This window comes from Typopeltis vanoorti, chromosome 20 (genome assembly GCF_054136105.1).
Source record: "Typopeltis vanoorti isolate ZY-2024b chromosome 20, IOZ_Tvanoo_1.0, whole genome shotgun sequence".
Classification (NCBI taxonomy): Eukaryota; Metazoa; Arthropoda; class Arachnida; order Uropygi; family Thelyphonidae; genus Typopeltis; species Typopeltis vanoorti.
The window spans coordinates 29,623,435-29,649,406 of NC_143568.1; the positions used below are offsets into that span (position 1 = coordinate 29,623,435).

General features: G+C 34.7%; 1 protein-coding gene across 2 annotated transcripts; it reads left to right on the forward strand.

The window, feature by feature from the left end:
- The first annotated feature begins 1,776 nt into the window (after positions 1-1,776).
- On the forward strand, positions 1,777-24,990 carry LOC150095321 (astacin-like metalloprotease toxin 1). 2 transcript variants are annotated; one of them, XM_090410507.1, is made up of 10 exons: positions 1,777-2,107; positions 10,393-10,422; positions 10,515-10,555; positions 11,407-11,485; positions 16,230-16,344; positions 16,525-16,700; positions 18,742-18,966; positions 19,065-19,208; positions 22,117-22,376; positions 24,754-24,990. In XM_090410507.1, exons 2-10 carry the CDS (start codon positions 10,410-10,412, stop codon positions 24,853-24,855), a joined length of 1,155 nt encoding a protein of 384 aa, XP_090266633.1. In that variant the 5' UTR covers positions 1,777-2,107; positions 10,393-10,409; the 3' UTR covers positions 24,856-24,990. The 2 variants fall into 2 exon arrangements, with proteins under 2 accessions (XP_090266633.1, XP_090266632.1); XM_090410506.1 differs by lacking the exon at positions 1,777-2,107 and adding an exon at positions 6,028-6,254.
- Positions 24,991-25,972: the final 982 nt, after the last annotated feature.

Below are 25,972 nucleotides of genomic sequence, written 5' to 3' on the forward strand. Positions count from 1 at the left end.
AATGTCTGTGCACGAAAGGATATCTATTGAAAAAAAAAATGACATAAATTAAAGACCTTTAATTTTAAATTTCTTTCATAGATTTCTGAATGAATTTAGTATTTTGTTTTACATTTATGTCTGTTAGCATATAATTTCAATATGTAATGTGTGTTTGCACCTTTTCAATATAAAGTTGACGATTTTTAAAAAGGCTGCTAATGATTTTTATTCGAAAACAACCAATGGTTGTTTTTAAATGGTTGTATATTCTTAATATACTACCCTTTATAAGGATATGATCGCAAATGTTAGGTTTTTTCCAGTTTGGTGAAAGGGAATTGATCCTCCAGGAATGAAGATCTACGTGATCGAGTTGAGTTTATAAAATTGCAGAAAAGAGTTGAGAGAGAGAGAAAGACGAAGGCTGTTTTCGAAATGAGTGTGTTTGAAGAGTATTTAAAATATTTTGATTTGAAATTATACCAAATACTTATTACATGTTTCTTCTTGCTGATATGTAGAATCTTTTCCGGATTTTTCCACCATTTATTGATATTTTATTATTATTATTATTATTATTTGAAGATGCAGGCAATGGGAAATGCTTAGTACAGATCTTGAATTTTTTATTATCAGAAGATGATGAAATATATTTTGTGCTTTTATGTTGTAAAGCTATATATATATATATATATATATATATATATATATATATATATATATATATATATATATATATATATATAAAGTCGAATTATGTAAGTAAACATAAACAAGAAGATTCCAATTCGGTAATCCAAGAAACCAACATTTCTTTCCAGGTAATAAAAAGTAAAGAATAATAATTTCTGTTATAAATAATAGTAATAATAATAGTAATAATAACACATGCTCACCATGATGATTAGATCTACTAGTAAGAGAATGATGTTGTTCGGTGTGGAAGTGATCTTAAAGAGAAATGTTTCTCCATACGGAAAAATTTGAAAACTGGTTGAGAATTTATTTAAATAATTGCAACACTGCGTTAGATCGCAGTGCATTTGTGTCGTAATCTAAAGCGTTAATCGAACAATTCCAATTATTAACTATTCAATCAATGTCAAAACATAAGCTGTAATCTTTAACATGTATTGTATTTATATAATGTTGTAAGCAGTGTTATTATTTATAAACTGGTAAACCACTGAAATATCCAACCCCTCTTTTCGTGGCTTGTGCTGTAATGATGATCTACTGAGCTTGAAGGAACGTTAAGCGTGGCAGCAGCCATTCAAGCCGTTAGCACAATAAGTGTTTACTGATGACGTATGCCACCACACAGGCAGGTATTTGACGAAGTGCTAACAGGAAAAATCGCATTCAAAATATATGAGTTCAAATTCCTTCAAAGACGTTCACACGTTTCTAAGGGTGCTCGAAAGAGGCTGATTTAGTGATACATCCTAAGGGCGATATGTCAAAAAACGTTTATACGGGCTTTTAAACTAAAGGCAAGATAGCCGATCTCATAGAGATACAGCAACGTTTTTCTTTCTCTAAAACAGGATGCTGTTTTTTATTGTTACAAAACAACAATAAAACAACATTCTGTTTTATTGTTGAAACAACTGAGACAATATGAACAGTTTGTTATGTCTTTTAATTGTTTATGTTCAGACCAATTGTTATGAAGACAGCTTGTCTGTCTTTAGGATGAATAATCCAAGCTTTTGAGAAGAAATGCTGACCACTTTCTCTCTCTTCAAGTGAAACACACTTTCACTTGAAGAGAGAGAGAGAGAGAGAAAGAATTACTCACATCCTAGAGGAGATTTCGAACTCAGGCCTTTTTAACAAAGAGCCGTTATCAACACCGATTGCATTAAAGCTCCACAAGAGAAACAAACAATAATACGTTGGCTTCATAGGTTTAGTTTGTATGTGTGTATATTATTCCCATACACGACAGAGCGGGATGTATAGCAAATAAATGTGGCCTGTGGGTAAAGAGTCAGGAGCAGAATAATCTCTTGATATTTTCCCCAAACAGCTGAGGTTGAAGCATAGTCCGTTGGAAATGCTTCATGGGGAGGCTGTTCCACCGAACTGAAATTGATAGAGTGAAAGAGAACTGAAGTAGCAGGTGAGTATGCAACTAGATAATATAGAGATATTGAGTATCTTGTAAAATTTTAAATTGCATAATTTGATACGCAGAATTTTTCATTAAAACGGTAAGAAATAATAAAATAAAGACGATGGAAAAAAGTTGAACAAAATCTGTACCGTAATGCGCATTGCATCAAACAAATCTGCTCACCCTAGTAGTTATCACAGCTATTTATTATCTCCTTGTTAAAAATCCGAGCTAGTTTCATTCTTTCTCTTAAACCCTTCCTATCGTCTAAAAAGATATTTGTCCACTCTGTAACCCGTCGCCACCATTTGCTGGTAAACTAACTTACATCACTTACAAATGAACTTCTCGGTTAACTTTTAATTATTAAACCCATTTTTGAGAACGTAGTACGATTTGTTTTGATATTTTTGAATAGATGGTTGTGTTTTATTGGAATGATAAGTTGAGGTTTTTGTATATTTAGCAAACTTTCCCACGAATTTTTACTGAAGCTTCCTTTACAACGATAATTAGAGCTTGCCCACCATTGAATCCACTAACACTATTCGCATGGCTGACAGTGCTCAGCAGTGTTCAGTGCGAATCACACTGCGCCAGAGGATTCTCAGCTTGTGTTTTCTAGAGGTAAGAGTGTTATCAGTAAGCCTCATTATCCACGCGACCGAAGAGTGGATTACGCACTAGGGAATGTTTCAGTTGCGCTTTGATCAGCATACCGAAACTGATTATTCAAGCCGCAAACCTGAACATTCCTTCTATAATTTGGCAGTGTAATTTGTTAAATAGGCGGAAAAGCAAACAAGTTAGTTTCACCGGAAATAATATTTAAGAACTAAAGAAAGCGAAACTACTTAAAATTTTACTCACGTGTTCTTGGGGTTTAATCCTAAATGAGTGCCAACCATTCCTAGTGATGTGGATATATTGTACAAATGGTACAAATAACACGTGAGCATGCTCTAATCGCCGTTTATGACTGAGTTATTTTGATCTGCCGCCACACTAAAAGAGCCATCTTTTCTTCACATTAGTTTGCTGAAAATACCCCTTCATATAATATTTAGGTGCATTCGTTTTACATAAATCATGTTCGATCTTTCAGCTTACTGTTTTAGCACGCATGATGGTGATGACCTCACTACTGACTATAAATAAATAAATAAATAAATAAATAAGTTCTTTGTTAGTTAAATTCATTCCTTCGATCCATATGATGCTGGTCCATACTTTTCTATTGTTGTTGCTACTTTTTCATCACGTAATTTACGCGCCATGTTCTCTGATTTTATTATCGCTATATTAAAATTATCAATACAATCGCTCGCTATACTTAAAATATAGCGATAATTTATAGAATGCACACACATATACACGCACATGCACGAATGCACACACACACACACACACACACACACACACACACACACACACACACACACACACACACACACACACACACACACACACACACACAGAAAGTTTCGTATTCAAGTCATGAAGTCATCCAAAAAATGATTTAATGGGAAAGACAGTTATTTCCTTGTCAAAATAATCTCTACTAAGGTACGAAAGTTTGCCTGGTTGGCCGAGTGGTTAGCGTATCCGCTTTCCAGCCAAGAAGCTACGGGTTCGAATCTCGCCTAGGAAATGGATATTTGTGATTGTCTTTCACCTTCATACATTCATCCACACAAATATGTACACACTCTCTCAAGATGGAGCGGGTCACCAGACGATAAGTAAACACAACCCTCCCGCAGTGGGAGAAGCCTGTAACCCAGCAGTGGAGAAGTTGCAGGATGAAATTCTTTCATTCAATAGAGGGAATGCATTTCCTCAGGGATCTGTACCCTTTCTGCACGTTCTTTTTCCTATTCATAAATGATCTTCTATCCCTAACCTCAAATTCTATCCATAGATCTGCCGATGACAGTTTTCTCTGTTTCCCTTTTTCATATCTTAAGGCACTCAAGCTACAAGATCTTCCATAATCGTCGCATTAATTTCCTTGACCTAGTCTATTTCAGTTGAATAGGTAAGGGAAACCTTGTCACCACGAATGCTACCATAGTACATTTCTGTATTATGTCATGCAGGGAAGACCACACTTCACGTCCTTCCAAAATTTGATCATACCTAGGGCTCCACATAAGGTGAGATCGCTCTTGTTACGCCTCCAGTGTCTTCTGTATAAGCACATCCCATCCATAGGCAACTCTGCGCCTAAAAAACTAGGTGCTCTTCTCTGCTGCAAATCCAGGACCCTTTGACTACTTCTAACACCATTAATTACTAAAGCAGTATTTTTTTTTTTAAACTCAGATGACGGATCGAAAAATTCATATCTTTTTAACTTTAAGAAAGCCAAAAAGAATATGCGTAATATAAAGGGCAATAAAAATTAATATAATAAATTGTATTTTCAACCGTGCGATCTTGAACTGAGAAGAAAATGAAAATGAAATTCAATTTGCGGGATATGTTGAACCTTGTCATCAATAATTCAGCATTATTGTCGAAGTAATAGCTAAAACGATGATGATGTATCCGTATGTTAACTGTGAGTTGTGTGTTAACCCTTTTACCAGGAAAAAAAAAACTTTTAAAATAATTGCTGTTCGTCCAAAACTAACACATTTTTAAGCGCCAAAAAATAAGTAAATAAATAATAATAATAATAATAATAATAAATGAAATGAAAATAACTAATCATATTCTAAATCATATTCTAATTTATTCATGTTAATCCAAACCAGAGATTAAAACAGAGAGCATTGAAATACTCACTGTGATACCTTCGGATACAGAAAAAAGGCCTTAACTATAAAACTGTACTCCTTCAACTACATACGTTTTTTTTTTCTTTCCTTATCTAGGAAAACCTTCAAATGTGGGAATAGAGATGAAAAAAAAGCGTGTATGAAGACTGTGATAACTCCACACTTTTGAGTGTTGTAATGCAATTCCTGTGATAGCAATTTCTATTTCCCATAAATGCGATAAAATGGAATTTCTTGATCTCTTTATCACTTCAGTAATTTTGTTCAATGTGAAAGTTTTCTTTCTCTCTCCTTCTCTCTCTCTCTCTCTCTCTCTCTCTCTCTCTCTCTCTCTGTTGTGGTTCCTCAATTTTGGAAAATTGAGGAACCACACACAAAAAAAAAAACCTCGCGTCGTCCACCATTATTTAAATCGTTACATAAAAATATGCATAAAATATAATATTAATTATTTATTGTGACACGGACGGAGAAGGAAGGCATGAATTACTATTGAACAAAAATGCGGAAGTTTTATACTGGGGGGGGGAAACAGAGGTACTTTGATACGCTGTGTTGACCATAGTCCACCGCTCGGACGTACTTGGCTCAAGGGAAATCTGCCGCTACCAGCTTTTTCCTGGTAGCGGCGACAATGAAACTCTACGCTTCACAAAAATAAACCCAAGAATTAAGGGAAAAAACAATAAAATTACAAAAAAGGCAAGAGAATCTGTTTTTTTTTAATTATAGTTTTTGTCCGTACGCAGTGTAGCGTTAAACCAATACCACATAACATTCAAAGCCGGTCATTGAAGCTTAGCTGTTGACTGAAGAGATTCAGTTTTCTTAGAAAATATGCTTTTTCAATTGTTCGATGTTCTTAAGTTCATAAATATTTTCCTGTAGAGTCCATGACAACCTGGTTCTCTTGAACTTTATGGGCGCTCTCCGTTAATGATTCTTTTAAGTAGGCATTTTTTTTTAAAAAGGACACATGAAAACATTAAAAAAATCTCTGCGTCAAGTTAAATAATGAAAGTCCCGGATGTACCTTAAACTAACGGGACTTCCGAGCTAAGAATCGCTTTCAGGAAAAATACGATAAATTTGTAGTTTTATTTCTTTCTGTGTGTTTGTGTGTGAAGAGGAGAGAATCATCCACAATCTACCAAAAGTATGTTACGTCACATATTGATGCATTATAACGTTGATAAGCATTATCCGTGCAGATATGAAACCATACGGAAAATATTCCATCTGTGATATTTCCCATGAGAGCAGCATAGAATAAAGAGAATGCCCTGAGGAGAGTACGTTATTTGTGAAGATGGTCACCCCAGCTGTAATCTACGTTGCTCTACTCACTGCGACAATTTCCAGTGCCAAAGGTAACAAAAATATCATCGTATTATTTTCAAGTGATGTCTGTAAAATTTAGTTCATGGAAGTTCATAATAATTGAACACTAATAGTAGTAATAATTTAATAATAAAAGTATAATCTGTGTGTGTGTGTGCGCGTGCGTGCGTGCGTGCGTTTAATTCAAATATAAATCTCAGTTGGTAGCTAAAGGACTTGCAGGGAGGGGAAAAAAGTGCTGTAAATTTGTAAAATGTTAAAAAAATGTCGTATCATCCTCAGTTCATCAACTGAGGATGATACGATACTAGAGAAACAATCTCATAAGCTGAAACAATTTCGGCTGGCAAGTTCCAAATAACACCAAGTTCTTTGGAACTTTGTGTTATTTGGAAATTTATGAAAATCTGAATTTTTGGAAAGGAAACATTAGCTATCGTAAACTAACTAATTCAAGGTCAGATGTCAAGGACAGATAAAGAATTCCTAACAGAATTCAAACTCAAGTTTTTTTTTTTTTTAAATCCACAAAATTGTCTCGTTCTTCCGATTTAACCATCGAACGTCGTTTGCTAAACTCTTTCTTTCGTCACGTTTAGCTGCTTTGCTACCTAAAGAGGGAACTCGCTTTGATCCATTATGAACAACGCAAGTTCGATGCATTAATGATTATCGTCGATTTTTAGTTTGGAGAACACTCCATTGGCTTCAGAAGGGTGTCCGAGAAGACAAGGGATGCGTAAGAGATAAATAACACAAAAATTTTGAATACTGCTTTAAGATTTATAAAGATTTAGAAAATTATGACGAAGCACACGAAGATTACAGTATCCTTTGGTCGGAAAGATTTCGATTCGGGTGTCATCTAAGAAGCAAGAATCTTCATAAGGAACTTTAGTTGGTGTAATGCGGAAATGGTAGTGATTTTTTTCACAAATTGCAGATAAATCAGTCAGAGAACACACGCATTTAAGGGATATAACATATTTTCCGCCTCATTTAGCCATCTTGTCTTAATCCAAAACAACAACAACAACAACAACAACAACAACAACATCGAGCAGAATATTTTGCGGATGCAATCCTTAACGTCCTAATGGTATCAAAATACTTAGCAGTTGGTGAGTTTGATGAAATGTGCTGAAAGAAAAAGTCTATCATTGATCCAGTTTGGAATATTCACATCATCAGTTGCCGACCATTCTTTATAGCGGTCGGCAATTTCATACCATCTTCATGTCATTCACAGTAAAAGCACTGAATGGGCATATTTAGCAAAAAACTCTTTAAGCCCTTCCCCGTAATTTGGCACCTGCATCGGTTTCTTTGAGGCTGGATCAAAATAATTAGTTATGTTTTCCCGTCTGTACAGCTGTATTTCATGTGAGAAAGAATAAGTTCCAGAACTGGTATGAACCCTTATTTCTAGTGACCATGCATCTATTCTCTCTCTCTCTCTCTCTCTGTGTGCGTGCGTGTGTTCTCCAGAGATGAAAAGAAATCTAGATTTGAGAAGTGAGCTATGAAAAAAACAACAGGAAACAAGAACGACTCGAGAAATTAGAAACTTTAAAACAAGGAAAATCAGACTTACAATAGTAATCATAAGTGTAAAAGGACTAAGAGAGTTGAAGATAAGAAAAATAAATTAATAGTTCTTAAAGATGAAAGTGGAGTAGCGATTAAAGACAAGAGCTGATCATAAGGAGAATTTAAACTTTCTAGGCCAATGTACAATCATGATTGTAAACCTCAGACCACGATGATAGCAAAAATGCAATATTCAAAGTGGAGGTTGAAGAAATATGGCGTAATGTTTTAAAATAAGTTCAGTAAGCAACAAGAAGTATAAATAATGGAAAAGCTCTAGATTAAGAAGAGATTCATAACGTTTTTAAAGCAGGTGGCGAAGTAGTCATGATTGTGATAAGCAAAATCCATACATCTTGCTTGAGACCAAAGAGAACACCAAAGGATGGAATAATGCTATTCTTATTGTAGTTTTCCAAAAAGGAAGACAAATATTAAAAATTATCACTCCCCCCCCCCCCCAATCAGCCTCCTTTCAACAATATACATAGTTTTGTATGTTATTGAAATGCATAAATTAAAAAGAAGGAACTAAATATAAAAACTTACAAGGCAAAAATAATATATAATAAATTAATATGGATACGTGGGCCGCTGGACAGATAGCAAAAAGTAGCATACGGAGGAGCAGAATCCATGGATTGGAGATGACTAGTGGTGTGCCACAAAGTTCAATGCTAGGAAAACTACTGTTTAGTTTGTATAGGGAAATAATGTAAAGAAAACTTTTAATTGTTTGCTGATTGAATCTCGTAATTATTTGCGACAGTTGTGAGACTATTATTCTCCTTTTGTTGCCAAAACGATGCAAAACTGGGTAGAGAAATAGTTAATCAAAGCGATGGAGAGAGCTTGCTGTCAGTATAGGCGAAAGATGATGGATGTCAATTTAATGTGGAGACATGTAATGATGTCTCCATGTGTGTCTCTAATGTCTCCATGTAATGTGGACACATGTAAAGTTGCTTGTTGTGGGATAAATAGATTACAAGCTGTGTACCACATCGATGAATCTATATTCCACTAAATATATCATGCTAGGGATTTGAGAATGGTGCTGGTGGTAGACAAAGAGTTAAAGTTTAGAAAGTATATTGCTAAAGTTTCGAAGGTAGCTCCTAGGATTACTTAGCTATTGAAGAACACACTAACAAGCAGATATAAGGAAGTTATTATTCCTCTTTATAAGGCCTAGATATGTCCACCTCTAGATTACCATGTTCAGGTTTGATCTCCTGGGTTTTCTGGGATGAGAAAGGGATAGAGAGGATCCACAGATGACAAGATGGTGAGTGGTCTGTGGAATGGTCCTTATGAGGTTAGTTTGAAGGTGTGTGGATTCTAGAAGTTGGGTGATAGGAGAAGGGAGGGAATATGATGGAAACATTTAAATTACTTAAGAGATTAGATAGAATTAATACAAAGTATAGCACTTGGATGCGGGGTGCAGAACAAAAGATTATCCCCGAAGTTTGGTTAGTGTGTGGTGTGATTAGCAACTCTGTAAAGACTAAATGTTTCGTTTTCAGAGTGAGGAATGAATGGAATGAGTTGAGATTGTCGGTGCTTTGTCTGTTAGTGGTTTCAAGGAGAGGTATGATAGATATTGGGTAAGTTTGACCCTCCTGCGACGAGTCTTCGGACTCTATGGAGGTGCCCATACAATAATATATAAACAAGAAATTCAGTACAGACTGAACATCCAGAAATTGATTTGGTAACTTACCCTGTTTACCTAGCGCAAAAGATCATAATAAAGGGAAGCTGTGAAGAAAAAGATATTATCTGAAGAATTCAACATTGTTGGAAAGTATTTGGAAAACACAGGGAAAGAAACACTCAAAAGGGAATATCGCAGTCTGCCTTAAAACTAAAATATTCGATACTTCCAATGGTGACATGTATAAGTAAAAATAAGGACTTGGATTTAAAAATCACAGAAGAGTGGAAGACCACAAGAGTAAAATTGAAAGATCAGTGCTTGGTATTACTATTCAAGATAAAAAGCTCAATACGTGGACTGTCAGCGCTCAGACCAGAATGAGAGACATTGTAATGGCCATTAAAAGATTCAAATAGCAATAAGAGGATCATACAGCAAGTAACATTCGAGAATGAATAAAGTTGATATCCGTCGTTGATGTCTGTGGTTTGCATCTACTGGTAAGAGATGCAGACCACAGATGGAAAGAGCCAAAGAGATGGAAAGAGCTAAATGGAAGAATAAAGTGACGTTTGAGGGATGAGATTGAAGTGACAGATGAAACTCAGGGGCATACAAAAGCTGAAAATGGGAGAGAATAAAGGACTTAGGAGGATATTTTCGCCCAGCAGTGGAGAGGAAATGGCAGCTGATGATGTAGTGATGAATGACTGAGATAGTGATGAATGACCTTGAAAGAAACATAATCGTCTTTGTACGTTTTTATATTATTTTACATGTTATTCAGTTCTGACTTTTCATTGTTTCTTCAAAGCTGGTTTTCTTTTAATTTTCAATATACAGTATTATTATATTACATATATGATATTCCATAAATGAATCTTATATGTATTTATTTTGGTTTTTACTTTCAGAATGGAAATTTCGTCCAATGGAAAACCCAGGTGTGTAAAAAACCTTCCACTGTTTTAACTGTTTCCACTGACACATTTTTATATTGTGTAACACAAATACAAATTGCTTCGTTTATTTTCAGACCTCTTCGAGGGAGACATTGTTGGCGTTGATCCTCGTCAGGTAAATTTATTAATTAATACAATATAATTTAAAAATATGTTTCAGGAGAAGTTTGTTTCTTAAATCACTAGAATACACTTTCAGAGAATACGTTTTGTATTCTCTGAAAGAGAATACAAAATAATATCATTAAGCCTCCTAATATCCTATTAACTTATAAAAAGAAAAGGGTTGAACCACTGATGATTATCCTCTAAGCACTAATAACTGACACGAGCAACTCATTCACTTATGGTTACGAAAGGCAATTTAGGCAGGTCCTGGCTTTAAGGACCTGTAAACACTGTGAATTATTATTCAGTCACTCACATTCCATATGAAATAATATTTCTGAGATCCAAATAACGAAGTGGTTTGTGTGACTTTCATTCTGAAAAGCATTCAACTTTATATTCATTTTTTAATATTAACCACATATAGCAAAGGGGGCGAACATACACGTCACCAACGTTGACTGCAATACTGAACCTTATATCATATAATGTGTATATTCCCTATATACCCTTTCCCAAAGTTATCATTGGAGAAGTAGACCGAAAACTTCCCCATTAAGAGGAGAGGTATCCCTAAGTAGTGATGATTATATATGCTGAGTATCGTTTTTATATAATACAACGTATTGAACAAGAACTGCACCGAGAATCACCCGGTCATATCACACTCTGAAATAAAAATAAAAAATAAAAATTTTTAAGTTTTCTATATTAATTTTGCAATTGTTCTTGAAAATATAAATTTAGTTCCGTCGTTAGCTTTTATTTTACAATATTATTAATGTTTAAATTTGTATAAAAATGTATCTTTATTCAAATAAAGCATATTATTAGCATTTTTTTTAAAATTTATTTCAGGACCGAAACTCCATGACCAATCCCGTTAAATTTTGGACAAATGCTGAAATTCCATATGTGATCGACACATCTTTCCAATGTAAGCTTATCATTCTATTTTGCATTTCGAATTTTCACTTCTGTTATTTGTCAAATGTATCAACTCATTCGTAGTCACCTTTTGAAACTCATTGGCATAAGGAACAAAATTATAATTGCCAAAATTGTGTCAATTTATGAGTCATCAATTGATTTATCCATACATGCTAATTTATCGATACATTACAATAACACAGAAAAGGGGATTATAAATGCAACGTGCTTAATTTTGCTTGTTTTATTTGTTCCATGTAATAAATGCCTATTTATTTATTTTTCTTCAGGCGATTCGTTTTTCCCTGAACATTTTGTCGCTAAGCATGCTTCCCTTAAACCCTAACATGATGCCACAAATGTTAATAATGAGCACAAAAAAACTCAATTAAGGCAAAAATCTGTAGGGTATTGTAGATAAGGAATAACACGAGAGAGAAGAACTCATAGACGAAAGAAGAAACGATTCTAATAGATGCCTATGCATTTTAAAAAAAACCTCCTAAAATAAATGAGATCTTATCTATTTACAAATTCATAAAATTGAAATCTTTATTTTCACACTATTCAAGAGGGTTAATTAACCAACAGTTTGATGTTAACTGGAATGTTTTAAGCGGTGTAGCATAAAAACATCTGACCATAACTTTAAATAATGAATTGCTAATTAATTATCGAGAGAAATGGGGAAGCATTCTTAAAAATAAGATAAAAAGGTACAGTTGTCTTCAACTGAGTGTAATAAGAATGAAGGAATAGGGATACTGGCAATGACTACATTGTGATACTGCTGGAGTTTACAAAGGCATTGGACAGGATAAGACGGTGATTGATGGAGAATCGAGTGTGATGCCGATGAATGAGTTTAAAGCGAAACATGATAGTTATTTCGTAAACATTGCATTGAGCTTGCCATAATGTTTAAGGCTAAATAATAATAATAAGCTTTTCAAGGATTTAGGCCTAGCATGGCCTGTTCCGTTGAATAGTTGAAGAGGACGTCCTGGTTTTCTTTTTCCTAATGGCTTGTACTTTAAGGCTTGTTTTGGTAATCTTTCTGTTTTCATTCTTTCAACGTGTTCCATCCATTTATGTTTATATTTTTTTAATTTTTTCTCTTACTGATTCTTGGTTTAATTATTTCATAATTTCTTCGTTTCTTTTGTGATCAAATAGGGTATACTTTGCAGTTTTTCTCATAAACTTCATTTCTGCTGTTATTAATCTTTGTTTGTCTTTTTTTATTTTATTGTCCAGATTTCGCTTTTATACATTAAGACTGGTAGGGCATATGTATTGTATACATTTAGTCTGGTTTGTTTTTGAACTAGGTTTGGTTTAAATATAGAGTTAATTACGCCTGTCATTTTCCAATATTTCGCAATTTTCAGGTATATATCTATTTTATTTTCATATGTAATCATACATCCTCCGCAGTTAAATGAATATAATTGTTCTAAACTCTTCTTATCCACTGCTGTTGATTTCACCTGCTCTAAAATTTTGAAATCTTTTACTATTGAAGAAATACAACAATTAAGAATATTTAAAATTTTGAAATCTTTTACTATTGAAGAAATACAACAATGAAGAATATTTCACCAAAGACAACACCTGTTCAAATATCTTGTAACTTATTACTATTGAATTCACCTGTTTTAAAATGTGTTATTACTATTATTATTATAATAACCAAAAATATTGACTTCATTCCTGATAAAGTTTTTATCAAAAAATTAACATCATACTTAACGATTTTTACACACAGTAGACTATGACTAAATATACTTATTATTATTGTTATTAAATAAACTCACTATGCAAATGTAATAACTGAAATCACTCTCCCAACAGAAGAAAATTAAGGATACCTCATTACGAATACTTCATAGGTACATCAAGGACAACAATTAAAGATACTTCATTCTGAAATATAATACATCTCAATGCTGAAGACAAAAGATTAAGAGTACTTCACTAAACGTACTTCGTGAATACATCAAGAACAACAATTATAGCTACTTCATTCAAAGGTAATAGATCTTAAAAGAGGAGATAAAACAATGAAGAATACTTCACCAAGGACAACAATTGATGATACCTCATTCTGACATAGAATAGAATTCCATGCTGAAGACCCAAGATTAAGGATATTTCATTAAAAGTATTTCATGGATATATCAAGAACAAAAATTATACCTACTTGATTCTGAAATATAATTGAACTCAATGCTGAAGACTCGAGACTAAGAGTAATTCATTAAAAGATCTTCGTGGATACATCAAGAGAAATAAATATAGCTACCTCATTCTGAAAAGCAGTAGTTCATCAAGAACGACAATTAAAGATATTCCATTCTGAAATATGATAGAACTCAATGCTGAAGACGCAAGATTAAGGCTACTTTATTAAACTTACTTCGTGGATACATCACGAGCAACATTTATATCTACTTCATTCTGAAAGGTTCATCAGGGACCACAGTTAAGGTTACTTCATTCTGAAATAGAATAGCACTCAAATGAAGACGCAAGATTAAGGGTATTTCATTAAACGAACATCCTGGATTTATCAAGAACAACAGTTATAACAACTTCATTTTGAATGTTATTAGTTCCTCAAGAACAAGAATTAAAGATGCTTCGTTCTGAAATATTTATAGAACTCAATACTGAAGACGCAAGTTTGAGAGTACTTCATTAAACGAACTTCGTGGATATACCAAGAGAAACACTTATAGTAACTTCAGGATGAATATAATTATTATAATTATATTCATCCTGAATATAATTATAATAATAATAATTATTATTATGTAACACCCTCCAGCAAGTCCAAAGACTCATCGCGGAAGGGCACCTACTCTACACCACTCAATCCTCCAACTAAAACGAACCGCAACTGCACCAATTTCACAGACAATTACACACATCCATGCCCACGACAGGAACCCACAGCCTTTTGGTTGGAGAGCGGATACGCTGACCACTCGGTGAACCAGGCCCGGCAAAAGTTCCTCCACTCGGAGACTAGAATCGAACTTATGATGCGTTTTCTTCTGGCGGCCTAGCGCGGAGTTGTGCTAACACCACTTCCACTGATTTACACAGGCAGGTAATAGAACTCAATGCCGTAATAATAATCGAACTCAATACTGTAAACGCAAGATTAACATACCGTTAATCTTGCATTTACGGCATTGAAGTACTTTTACTGAAGTACCCTTCATGTATACATTAAGAGCAACAATTATAATTACTCATTCTGTAAGGCAATAATCATCAGGGACAACAATTAAAGATACTTCATTCTGAAATATGATATAACTGAATGATGATGACACAAGATTAAGGGTATTTCATTAAATGCACTTCACGGATACATCAAGAACAACAATTATAGCTACTTCATTCTGAAAATGGTAACTGAAATTAACAGAGAGAGATATAACAGTTAAGAATACTTCACCAAACACAATAATTGAAGATACTTCATTCGGCTATACTTTTAACAGAATTCCATGTTAAATACGCAAGATTAAGGGTACTTCATTAAAAGTACTTCATGGGTACATCAAGTACAATAATTATACCTACTTGATTCTGAAATATAATAGAACTCAATGCTAAAGATTAATTCATTAAATGTACTTCATGGATACATCAATAGCAACAATTACAGTACTTCATTCTGAAAAGAAATTGTTCATCAGTGACAAAAATTAAAGATACTTCATTCTGAAATGTAATAGAACATAGTACTTAACATACAAGATTAAGGATACTTCATAAAAAGTACTTTGTGGATATATCATGAATAACAATTATAGCTGCTTCATTCTGAAAGGTAATGGAATATAATAAAGGAGATACAACAATTAAGAATACTTCATTATGAACAACAATTAACGATACTTCATCCTATAATGCAATAGAATTCTTCGCTAGGATGTAGCAATCAGTAATACTTCATGGTTATTGCATCAAAGACCACAGAAATACTTTATCCTTAAATGAACAAATCAACTCAACAGTTATTAAAAATTTAATTAAAGATACTTCAACCTGAAATGTAATAGAGCTCAATACTGTAGATATAACACTTTAGGTTAATCCTTCGCACGGATACTTCATGGATACATCGAGGGAAACAGAAATTCTTCACCTTTAAATGAACAAATGAACTCAACACTTAAAAAATAGCAATAACGGATACTTCATAGATACATCAAGGACAGGTAAACTATAAATACTTGATGGATACATCAAAGAGAACAGGAAAAAAACTTCATCGATTCATCAGGGATAACAAATAAGGAAATGTCGCCCTGACGAAATGACTCGTAGGATATTATCTTGAAGATCAAATTTGGAATTTGTTATTTTACGAATTTGATCTTCAAGGTAATGTCCACCTTTATTGTTGAAAGGACTTCTTTTACAATGGATTTGGTCGTGATCTATGTAATATATTTATATTAACGATATATGTTATGAAAATAAGGCACCGAACGTAAAACGAAAACTAGGATTTTTTTATAATTATTGATATCTACGAAGTAACCTCATTAATATTATTCACTTTCTCATAAAAAAAAACGTACCCTTTTCTTGCCCAATAGAGTAATATTCTTTTAATGAAACATTAGGTAATTTTAAAACCTTTCATGTGGAGTGTTATTTTATAATTAAATTTAATCGGATTCTATTCTAAAATGAATGAAGTCAGCGTATCCATTTTTCCTTTGTAGCCTATCGAAATCTTGTGACTCAAGCGATGTCTGCATATCACAACCATACTTGTATCAGATTTCGTCCCAGAGGAAATCAAGACAGAAACTATATCCTGATACGCGTGGGAGAGGGGTGAGTGTACTTGATATATCAGCCCGGGTAAACAAACTCCTGAATTAATAGATATAATTAAAGAAAATAGTAAAACTGGCAACCTCCGGGAGATTTTAGTCAATGGGTTTTAATCACGATGACTTCTGTATCGATCCTCTTAGAATGTTTGATTTTCTAAAGAATATTGCATTCTTGCAGGTGTAATTCCCAAATAGGAATGGTTGGAGGAGTGCAGTATGTGAATCTTGGTCATAGCTGCGAATATGTTGGAATCATAATACACGAGTTGGGTCATGCTGTGGGATTATGGCACGAACATACCAGACCGGACAGAGACTCTTATTTGGACATATTTTGGGATAACGTCATACCTGGTAAATAAAATTGTTGCATGAGTAATTTTACTTATTTTTCTGCTTCGCTTATTTTATAGGGATGTTTAATAATGTCGGTGAATTCCTGCATATATACTTTGATCACCTAGCCCTTCTGTTCTATTAATATTAACAGAATACATTTTTGGAGCTCTCAGTGAACTAATGTTAAGTCGAGTCTATTCTAAAGGCTTACTATTTGCAATAATAATAATACTTGTAATATTATGATTAGGAAAACGTTTAAAGTATACTTTGAGTTCTTGGAAATTTAGACAGCCGTTTAAATAAAATGTTGAATTATGAATAAAAAATGTATATATTTATTAGTAGTATTAGTGGTTTTGTTGTTCTTATTTCTTACATAAATTAAAGAAATGATATTGATAAACCGCATATTATGGAATGCAGATACGTATTAGTGAACATGTTTATAACAATACGGAACTCGCGCTGGAAATTACTTAATATGAACAGTTTTTTTAACACGTTCATTGCCAATCACGCGATATCGCGCGATACGAGTTCTCACCAAACGGCCGATCACGCTTTATCACGTTGACGTCGCTAACTAAATTAAAAAATAAAAAAATTTGGCCACCACACGAAATTCTAATTTTCAGCTTGGCAATGAAAGTGTTAAGTCACATTTCCAAACCATTTTCAATTAGCGACAAAATAAAATAGAATAATTTCATATGTGATGTCACAGGTCACTCCTGTACTTCATAGGGTTTTACGAATAAAGCCGTCTGCATGCCGGGATTCGAACCAACAGTCTGTTTGGTAGAGAACTGAAATGCTAACCATTCGGCCTAGGCCGGCTAAAACAGAGTAAGCGTCGCAAATTATAGCGCGCCCTATTATAGCCCACATGATTTTAAATGCAGGAAGAGAATTTTAGAATTAGAATAAGTATTAGAATATAAATAAAACACAACGAAATTAATGAATGAATTGTCTGTTTAACAGACTCACCAGGTGTCGTTTTAGGCCTCATTCTTTACACTGGTGTTCCTCCATGCATATTTATATAAACTGATCCGTAAGCCCTCTAGTGATTCTCTTTGAAAAACCTTTATTTTTATTATAACTACCTTTCTTCTTCTTCACTGGTATCAACCATAATATCGTCACCCAAGTGATGGATAAATTGGCCTTCATCCCAGCCATTCTTCAGAGAAAATTTCTGGAATCTCCATTATGTATATCAAGATCTTCAGACTTCTAAGTCAGAAAACTTTCAATTCTTTCTTCTTCCTGCCATTTCTCAAACTAAGTTTATTTTTACAATCTCCCAGAGGACAAATATTCAATTCTTTCCTACCAAGGAATTTACAGAATTTCTTGCTCATGCGGTCTCTCTTATTACAGATAGATAAGTCAGTCTGCTCAAATACCTCATGATTATATCACGTCCATGATTCTGATGAGGTCTTGCCAGTTATGCCACCATACCTTCTGGATGCAGGACTCAATTTAATAAGATTAAAATTTTAAACAAAAGATTTTTATTGGAAGATTCTACTGAAAAAGCTGAAGTCCCTAATCATCATTCGAACCTAAACAGAAAAGAAAGTCTAGAACTTTACAAATGTTGGAAAGTTCTCCTGCTGAATACACCTCGTGACTGACTTAATTAATATTAAAAAATAATTTCGGTTTCTTTTCCCTGAATAGCTACAGATCGAAGCTCTCTTTCATTTAATATCAAATGTTATGACGCATTCTACAATTTTCAATTGTTCTTCTCTTTTATTTTGTCTCTTTAACTAATGCACTGAAAATGGTTATGAAATGAGAACGAAAATTCTGCTTACATTAAATAATTGATATCAAACTTAAGGGAATTATGTTTATTAATTGATTATAATTATCAATAAACCGTGCAGCGATGTAAAAACTGCTGACATCATTTCCATCTGAAACCAATTATTAAACAAAATTACCTTAGTCATCTAACATCTCAACCTTTTAAACGAAGTGTTTCGTTTCTTAGTATAATTTAATATTCATAACAGAATAAATATCGTTATTTCAGAGCAGAAGCACAATTTCGACAAAATGCCCTTTTGGGGAACTAATCTTCTTGACGAACGTTTTGATTCCGACTCAATTATGATCTACGACTCCTACACGTTTACTAAAAACAGAATGAAGACGATGGTGCTCAAAATGGCTGGAAAAGAATTGGTGCCACCTTACCAAAAGTACAATTTCAGTCCAGCAGATGTAAGACGTATTAATAAACTCTACCAGTGTTTTGGTATGTACATTCATAATCATTTAAATCTGCATCTGTTTCGATGATTCATTAATCATAACAAAGCGAAACATTTGAACTAAAACGTTATCCTTTTTCAGGAAATGTCCGTCCCCCCATTCCAAAAATGACTCAATATGCGTGTAATTTTGAAGTGGATGAATGCTTTCTTTATAATCATCCAGAGACTGCACCTTATGCTCGATGGATTCGAAGGATTGGTACAACGCTCGGAAATCGAAGAGGTAATTGTTTTGATCTTTTGATACGTTAAATATGACTAATTAGTGTTTCATATACAAGAATAAAAACTTCTTCTTCTTCTGCAACTATTTCCACGTAAGTAGGGTCGCTGTTTGTAGTGCGTCTCCTCTACAACCTCCTGTCTTGGGCTGTATCTACATCCAAGTTCTTCATCCTGAAGTCCTCCTCCACCATCTCGCTCCATCTCTTCTTTGGCCGCCCGCGCTTCCTCTTCCCCTGCACATCCATCTGCATGACTTTTCTTCCCAGATATTCGTCCCCCTCCTCATCACATGACCAAACCATCTCACCCTTGCCTCCTGTATCTTCGCTCCTAAATTCATAACTTTCACCGTTCCCCTCATATAGTCATCTCTCAGACGATCCTTTCTGGTAACACCACACATCCCCCTAAGCATTCTCATCTCTGCTACCGTCATCCTGGTGATGTTATTTTTCCTCAGGCCCACAATTTCCATAGCATATGTCATAGCTAGTCTCTCTACTTCTCTGTAGATTTTGTCTTTTAGATTGATCTCTCCTTCTTATCGCATAGAACTCCAGCCATTCCTCTCTCCAGTTCTTCCATCCTGCTTGTATCCTGCAACCCACTTCCTTCTCAGCCTCACCATCCTCTTTCATTGTTGAACCTAAGTATTTAAAGTTACTGACTTTCCTGATGACATTTCCTTTCGGTTCCAGATCTGTCTCCTGGCTACCATCCACTTTGCAACACATATACTCTGTCTTACTTCTGCTCAGTCTCATACCTCTCTCTTCCAGTACTTTCCTCCAACTTTCCCGTTTAGCTGACACTTCTTTTCTTGAGTTCGCACACAGCAAGATGTCATCTGCATGCAATATAGTCCAATGCGCATCTTCTCTCACCTCCTCCGTCACCAAGTCCACCACAATATTAAACAGGAACGGACTTAATGCTGACCATTGATGCAAGCCAACTGGCACTCATTTTCCAGTACACTTACGCCTCTATATGACTTCAGATACAATAGTCTAAAGTGTAAGGTAGAGCAATTAGTTGGCTAGTAAGACAAAGATAAGGATCTCCTCGATGATTCTAATGATTTGATAGTGACAGTTCACTTAATCAGAAGATAAAATGCGATAGAACTCCATCATCATGAAAACAAATTCGCAACAACAACAAAGGAACATCCTGCGAAATGTGAGGAAGCTCATTTTCCAAGAAGAGTAAGATAAACGTATCCATCGATGCGGTCTTTTAACACATTTGGTCAAAGACTGTTGCATGAGGATTTTCAGAAACCTGTAAATGCTGAACCCAATAAATGCTGAGCCCAATGCGAGTATCATTCATTCCATCCGGAGTGTCGCCTGATCGACTAATGAAACATAATTTACACATCCGATTTCTGATCATCAAAAAAATTTCGGTTCAGGAACTTGGGTTATTAGCATATATGAATGTTTTCCGAAAAGTAAGGTAGCACATTTTTTCACGAGGATGTTCAATAATAGGAAGTTGAAATGATACACCAAGAAATAAGTGAACAAGCACTACTTCTCCACAAAGTGTCCAAATTTTATTGATGCCTCAGTCCCAACGATAGATCAGTATACCAGTACTGAAGAACTCTGTGCCCACATACCTATCCTCTCCTATCCCAATGGTCTTAACAGGCATTTAAGGCCTACAGCCTTCCAAGCATGCTTGGATTTCGTAACTGACGTACGAGGATAGGATGGTCACCCCTATGCCTCTAAATATTCCTAACTGTATCCCTGTGTGTTAACGGGGCTGGTTTACCTGATTGCGGGATGAAAAACCCCACATAAACAGGGGGGAAAAACCCTGCTGTCCACGCCCAAGACCAGCTAACTTGGCTATGGCTGAGGAAGATCCTTAAGCTCCTCACGTCTCCGACGAGAATCGAACCTAGGACACTCCTTCCCCAGGCATATGGTTTCGAAGCGCACAGCCACTCGGCTAACCGCTCGGACACATCTAGCAATCGGCTTGATGAATTCCCTCATCCATAGTGACATGCCTAATGATGGTTCTTGACGGGGGGGAAGAACAAATGGAAGTCTGACGAAGCTAAGCCTGGGCTGTAGGGATAAGAGGGGGGGGGTCGCTAAGTTTTGAAACGATTACAGCACAACTACTCCAGAGTGGTGTGTGTGCAGTGAATGGAGTACTGCTGTCGCAACCAAACCTAAGCACTTGTCATGAGTCCTGGTCGTTTGTGTCGAATGTTAGCTTTTAGTTTTTCTAAAATTGCACAGTAAAGTTCTGCACTGATCGTTCCTGCAAGAAGAGTCCACCAACGCCTTGGTGATCCCAAAACAGTTGCTGTGACTTTTCGTACAGTGGGAACAGTTTTAAATTTGTTGGGCACAGGAGATTGTGAGTATTTCCAGGTCGTGTAGTCTTGTTTGTTTTCCGGGGTAAAGTGACGAACCCATATTTGGTCTCCTGTGACTAGGCGGGAAAATCACCTATTGCAAATTTTTGTTATGTTCAAATCTTTGATATGTAAAGAAATTTCAGTCTTAAGGATTAAATCTGTTTCCAGCAAAACGCATGCAAATTGGAGAACACACAAAGCGGATTGATATAAAACATGGAGAATAAAGGCTAATTATCCCTTTCTGAAGGCAATGCATCAGTAAGAATACCTTCATAGTTGTTTAAATTCACTTGTGACGACGAAGTCGCGATATTCACAAATGTTAATTATTTACAAATTAATATTTAATTATATGATTTTTTTTTGCCAGAAATCATTTTACACTTGTTTGAAATTAACGGAGGCAATCAGCTATTTTTATTTAGTTTGTTTGTAACTCTGCTAATGGAAATATGAATACAGTAGGACGTAATATTGTGCATATATTTTAATTCTTATATTTAAACCTGTATTTTAGGTAGCTTTATGTCTGTGGAAGCCAGAGAAGCCAATAACAACGTAGTGAGCATGTTATCTGTTATGCTGCACGTGCAATGGGCAAGAAAAGCATGTTTGGCATTTGATTATTACATGAATGGCGAAGGAGCTGACTGGTTCGAAGTTGCTTTGATTCAATATCTTGTAAAAGACTTCGCACCAGTTTTTACATCAAGACAAAAATCTAACGATTGGAAGTCAATATCGATCGACTTAGATCTATTGACTGATCAGATAATGGTATGTATTTCTTAATCTTATTATTTCATTTACCTTCGGTTATAGTTCTGATATTAATATATTATGACTGCATTGCACTATTCTTATTTTAAGCAATCATATGATTTTTTTAGTTCATAGCTTATCTCTTGAACTTTTAGAATGTGTGAAATATTCCTGCTTTTTAAGTGACTTTTAAGAATAAGCAGAAATATTTCACACATTCTAAAATTTATAATTTTGGTATTATAAATTACCAAAAATTTATAATATTGTTATTATAAGTACTTACGAGTGAATGCAGTCTTTTTCTCCTGTCTGCTGGTAGTTTTCCCCTCCTTTTGTACATCTTGGAGATCGCTTTGTAGGCTTGTGGTGGATGAGTCACTACCTGTTGCGTCACAAACACCTTCAATAAGAGATTTCTTAATACCAAAAGTAAACAAAGTCCCTTGTCTCTTATTCATATTAAATTTAAATCTGCAGGCCTATTACATTTAAAAAATCGCAGCACTAGGGTTTGGAAACTTTTACCCTAAAATACGAACTTGCGAAGAAAGTATTCAGTATTACTAGATTTGAGAACCGGATACAGACTACCTTGATCTTCAATTTTAGTGGAAAAAGTTTCTTTATACTTCCTTGCTGATTGGTCACTAACATTTGCAACACAGATGCTATTTCGTTCAGTTTTGTGAACAGAGGATACGCTACCCATTGTTGTAATCGGCTTGCAGGCAAATTTTATGATCGGTCATAAACAGCGATGTTCTCTTTCCCGATTGTTGAAAGATTTCGATGTGTGAAAATTAACGATAATTCATAATTATTTCCATGTTTTAAAATATGCCGCTTGGTCACTGACATTTGCTACACAGATATCATTTCCTTCAGTTTTGAGAACAAAGGATACGCAGCCCATTGTTATAATCCGCTTGCAGGCAATTTTTATTACCAGCCATAAACAGCGGTATTCCCTTTCCCAAATGTAGAAAGGTTTCGATTTGTGAAAATTAACGATACACAGATGTTATTAGGCGTTCTGGATCTGAGCTTTTCGACATATTCACGAATATTATTCTCCTCAGAATATTTCCACTATAAAATATTTATTCATGAAAAGTGCTTAGAAAACTAAAATGACAAATTCCAGGAGAACTTCTCAAGGAACAATTCACCTTCCACAGAACACCAGTGTTCTACAGAACACAGTTTGGGAAACCCTGCTCTGGAGAATGAAAAGCATTTTATTTCCCATTGGGATTAGACAGAGCCCCCTTTATCCCCTAACCTTCTGAAGACAAGCAGGCAGCCAGTCTCTATTCTTCAGACCTCATTGATAGTGAGATCAAGCTATCAATGAATCAAGTCTTACAGAGAGAGGGGGAGAGAGAGAGAGAGAGAGAGAGAGAGCATGGCTGACAACTGCTTCCATCTTGTGGTCCTAAATACTAACACTGGTGTTATTGACTGTATCTATAATAGTATGAGTTCTGTAGTCAATTTACTGAGAGACATGGTTAAAAACCCAAGGTTCCTAGGAAAAAACCCTACTTGCTCGTGCAAAGATCGATTACCTCGAGAACCTGCCGAAAAAAGGCCTGAAAAAAAATTCTCTAGTTCGTGATTAGAATCGAACCTATAACCGTCTTTATTTAGGCAGCCTAGCACTATGGAAGTAAACACCATCGCAGAAACCTTTATGTCTTCAATAATGTTTGAATATTATGAAATCTGCATGTGAAATTAGATATTTTATTTCGAGATTTACTTGAATATAAAATCACTATAATTTTCTTTTGATTTCTCAGTTCCTTCAAAACATCAACAGTTTTTTTCTTTTGTTGCTCACTTTCTTAGTTCCCTAAATATTTACTAAAATATCGCTGACGTAAAATTTACGAGTAATTATGTTCGAGGAATATTTAATTAATTTTTTTATTAGTATTAGGATTAGTATTATTAGTATTAATTAGAGAAACATTTAGTTGGTAAATACATTCTTATTCCGTGGATTTGGCTGAAATTAGATGATTGGAAACATTCCAAACCTGGAGAAAGCCTTTTATAGCTTGATCGATATTTTTTCGGGAAAGGAGTATTATAATGCATGATATTACTAGTTTTCAGTAGTATATTTGACGACTGTTAGCCTTGTCAAAATTAAACTTATGACTAGAATATTAAAAAATCACATAATCATTAGAAGTCAGTTTATCCTGGAAAGGAACATATGTTCTTTATGTCCTTCCCAAAGAAGATACACCTACGACATGCTTGTCGTGAAAAAATAAAATAAAATAAAATAATAATAGAAGTAAACGTAACCCAATTTAAATTTATGTAGAAATGGTTCAAAAACTTTTGTAATTGAAATTCTTTTAATTTTTTTAAATAGATATTCTTTCGAGCACAGACTTGGGGTTCTTTTGGAGATGGAATCGTTGCTTTCGACAACGTTATATTGACAGGATGTCCATGCAATAATCCGAACTGTTAAAATGCAATTCGTGTTGCCATCTGGTTTTTCTAACTGCAGTGTTAGTAAAATTGTTATGTTAATTGCTATTCAGAATTGCACACGATGAAATTCTCAAAGAATGTGTATTATACGGTTCTGTAAAATAAATAAAATTATACCATTAAAATCTCTGTTAAATTATTACTACATGAATTGTTGTTGTTCTGTGTCCCCCCCCCCTACCCACACACAACCCAGATTTTTCAACACAGGAGGTAATAACCAGATTTACGCTAATGATTCATACAACATCTTAATAATCCCAGTCAAATTCCTCGTTTAAATAACAACGTTACATGGGTGCGGTTGTGCACAGAGTGAGCAGTGAAAATATATGGAAAAATGCTATTCTGATTTAACTTTTTTTATTGTTATTTTATCGTCTCCAATAAGCAAAAATACACCAAAGTGACATCACGGTTTTATTCCGCTCTAAGTTCAGTATCACAGCCTTGGCGTTACATGAATTATGTACATAATATTCATCCAAGCTTGATTTGCTTCCTCAGTAAAAGGATGGTTATAATCTATTAATTCGAGCCCTTCCCAAGTGGAAATACTTCTGAATACGAGTGTTGTGACGAACAAAGCGGCCTTTTGCAGCTGCCGAGTTTTTAATCCATCTAACTCGAGTGCTTCTAGATGTTTTTTTTTTTTTTCAATCTTTTGGGGATAGGTGCCTAAAGCACCTATTATTATGGAAACAACTTTCGTTTTCTTTTGCCAAATTCGTTCAACTTCGACATGCAACTCGCGATACTTTATATTTTTTTCAGATTCTTTTTTGTCAATTCGACTATTTCCAGGTATTGATATTTCGATAAACTGAATGCCCTTGTTTACACTTTTTTCAACCACTGTGATATCGGGTGTATTACATTCCAAGCTTTTGTCAGTCTGGATTTGAAATCCCAGAGTATTTTGGCTTTTTTCATTCTCAATCACGTTTTTTGTCAACTTTATGCTTAAAATAGTCTTTAGATACTTTAAACCGATACTTTTATTACATCAATACCAGTGGATTATCTTAGCTACGTTATCGTGGCTTTTACGGTACTCAATGTAAGCGATTTTGCTGCTCCCACTTATAATGTGG

Excerpts from the sequence above, each read along its gene's own strand:
- LOC150095321 (XM_090410506.1), top strand. The coding sequence starts at position 6,194 with ATGGTCACCCCAGCTGTAATCTACGTTGCTCTACTCACTGCGACAATT. Across the intron at positions 16,701-18,741 it reads TTGGGATAACGTCATACCTG|AGCAGAAGCACAATTTCGAC; the intron begins GTAAATAAAATT and ends TCGTTATTTCAG. Across the intron at positions 18,967-19,064 it reads TAAACTCTACCAGTGTTTTG|GAAATGTCCGTCCCCCCATT; the intron begins GTATGTACATTC and ends ATCCTTTTTCAG.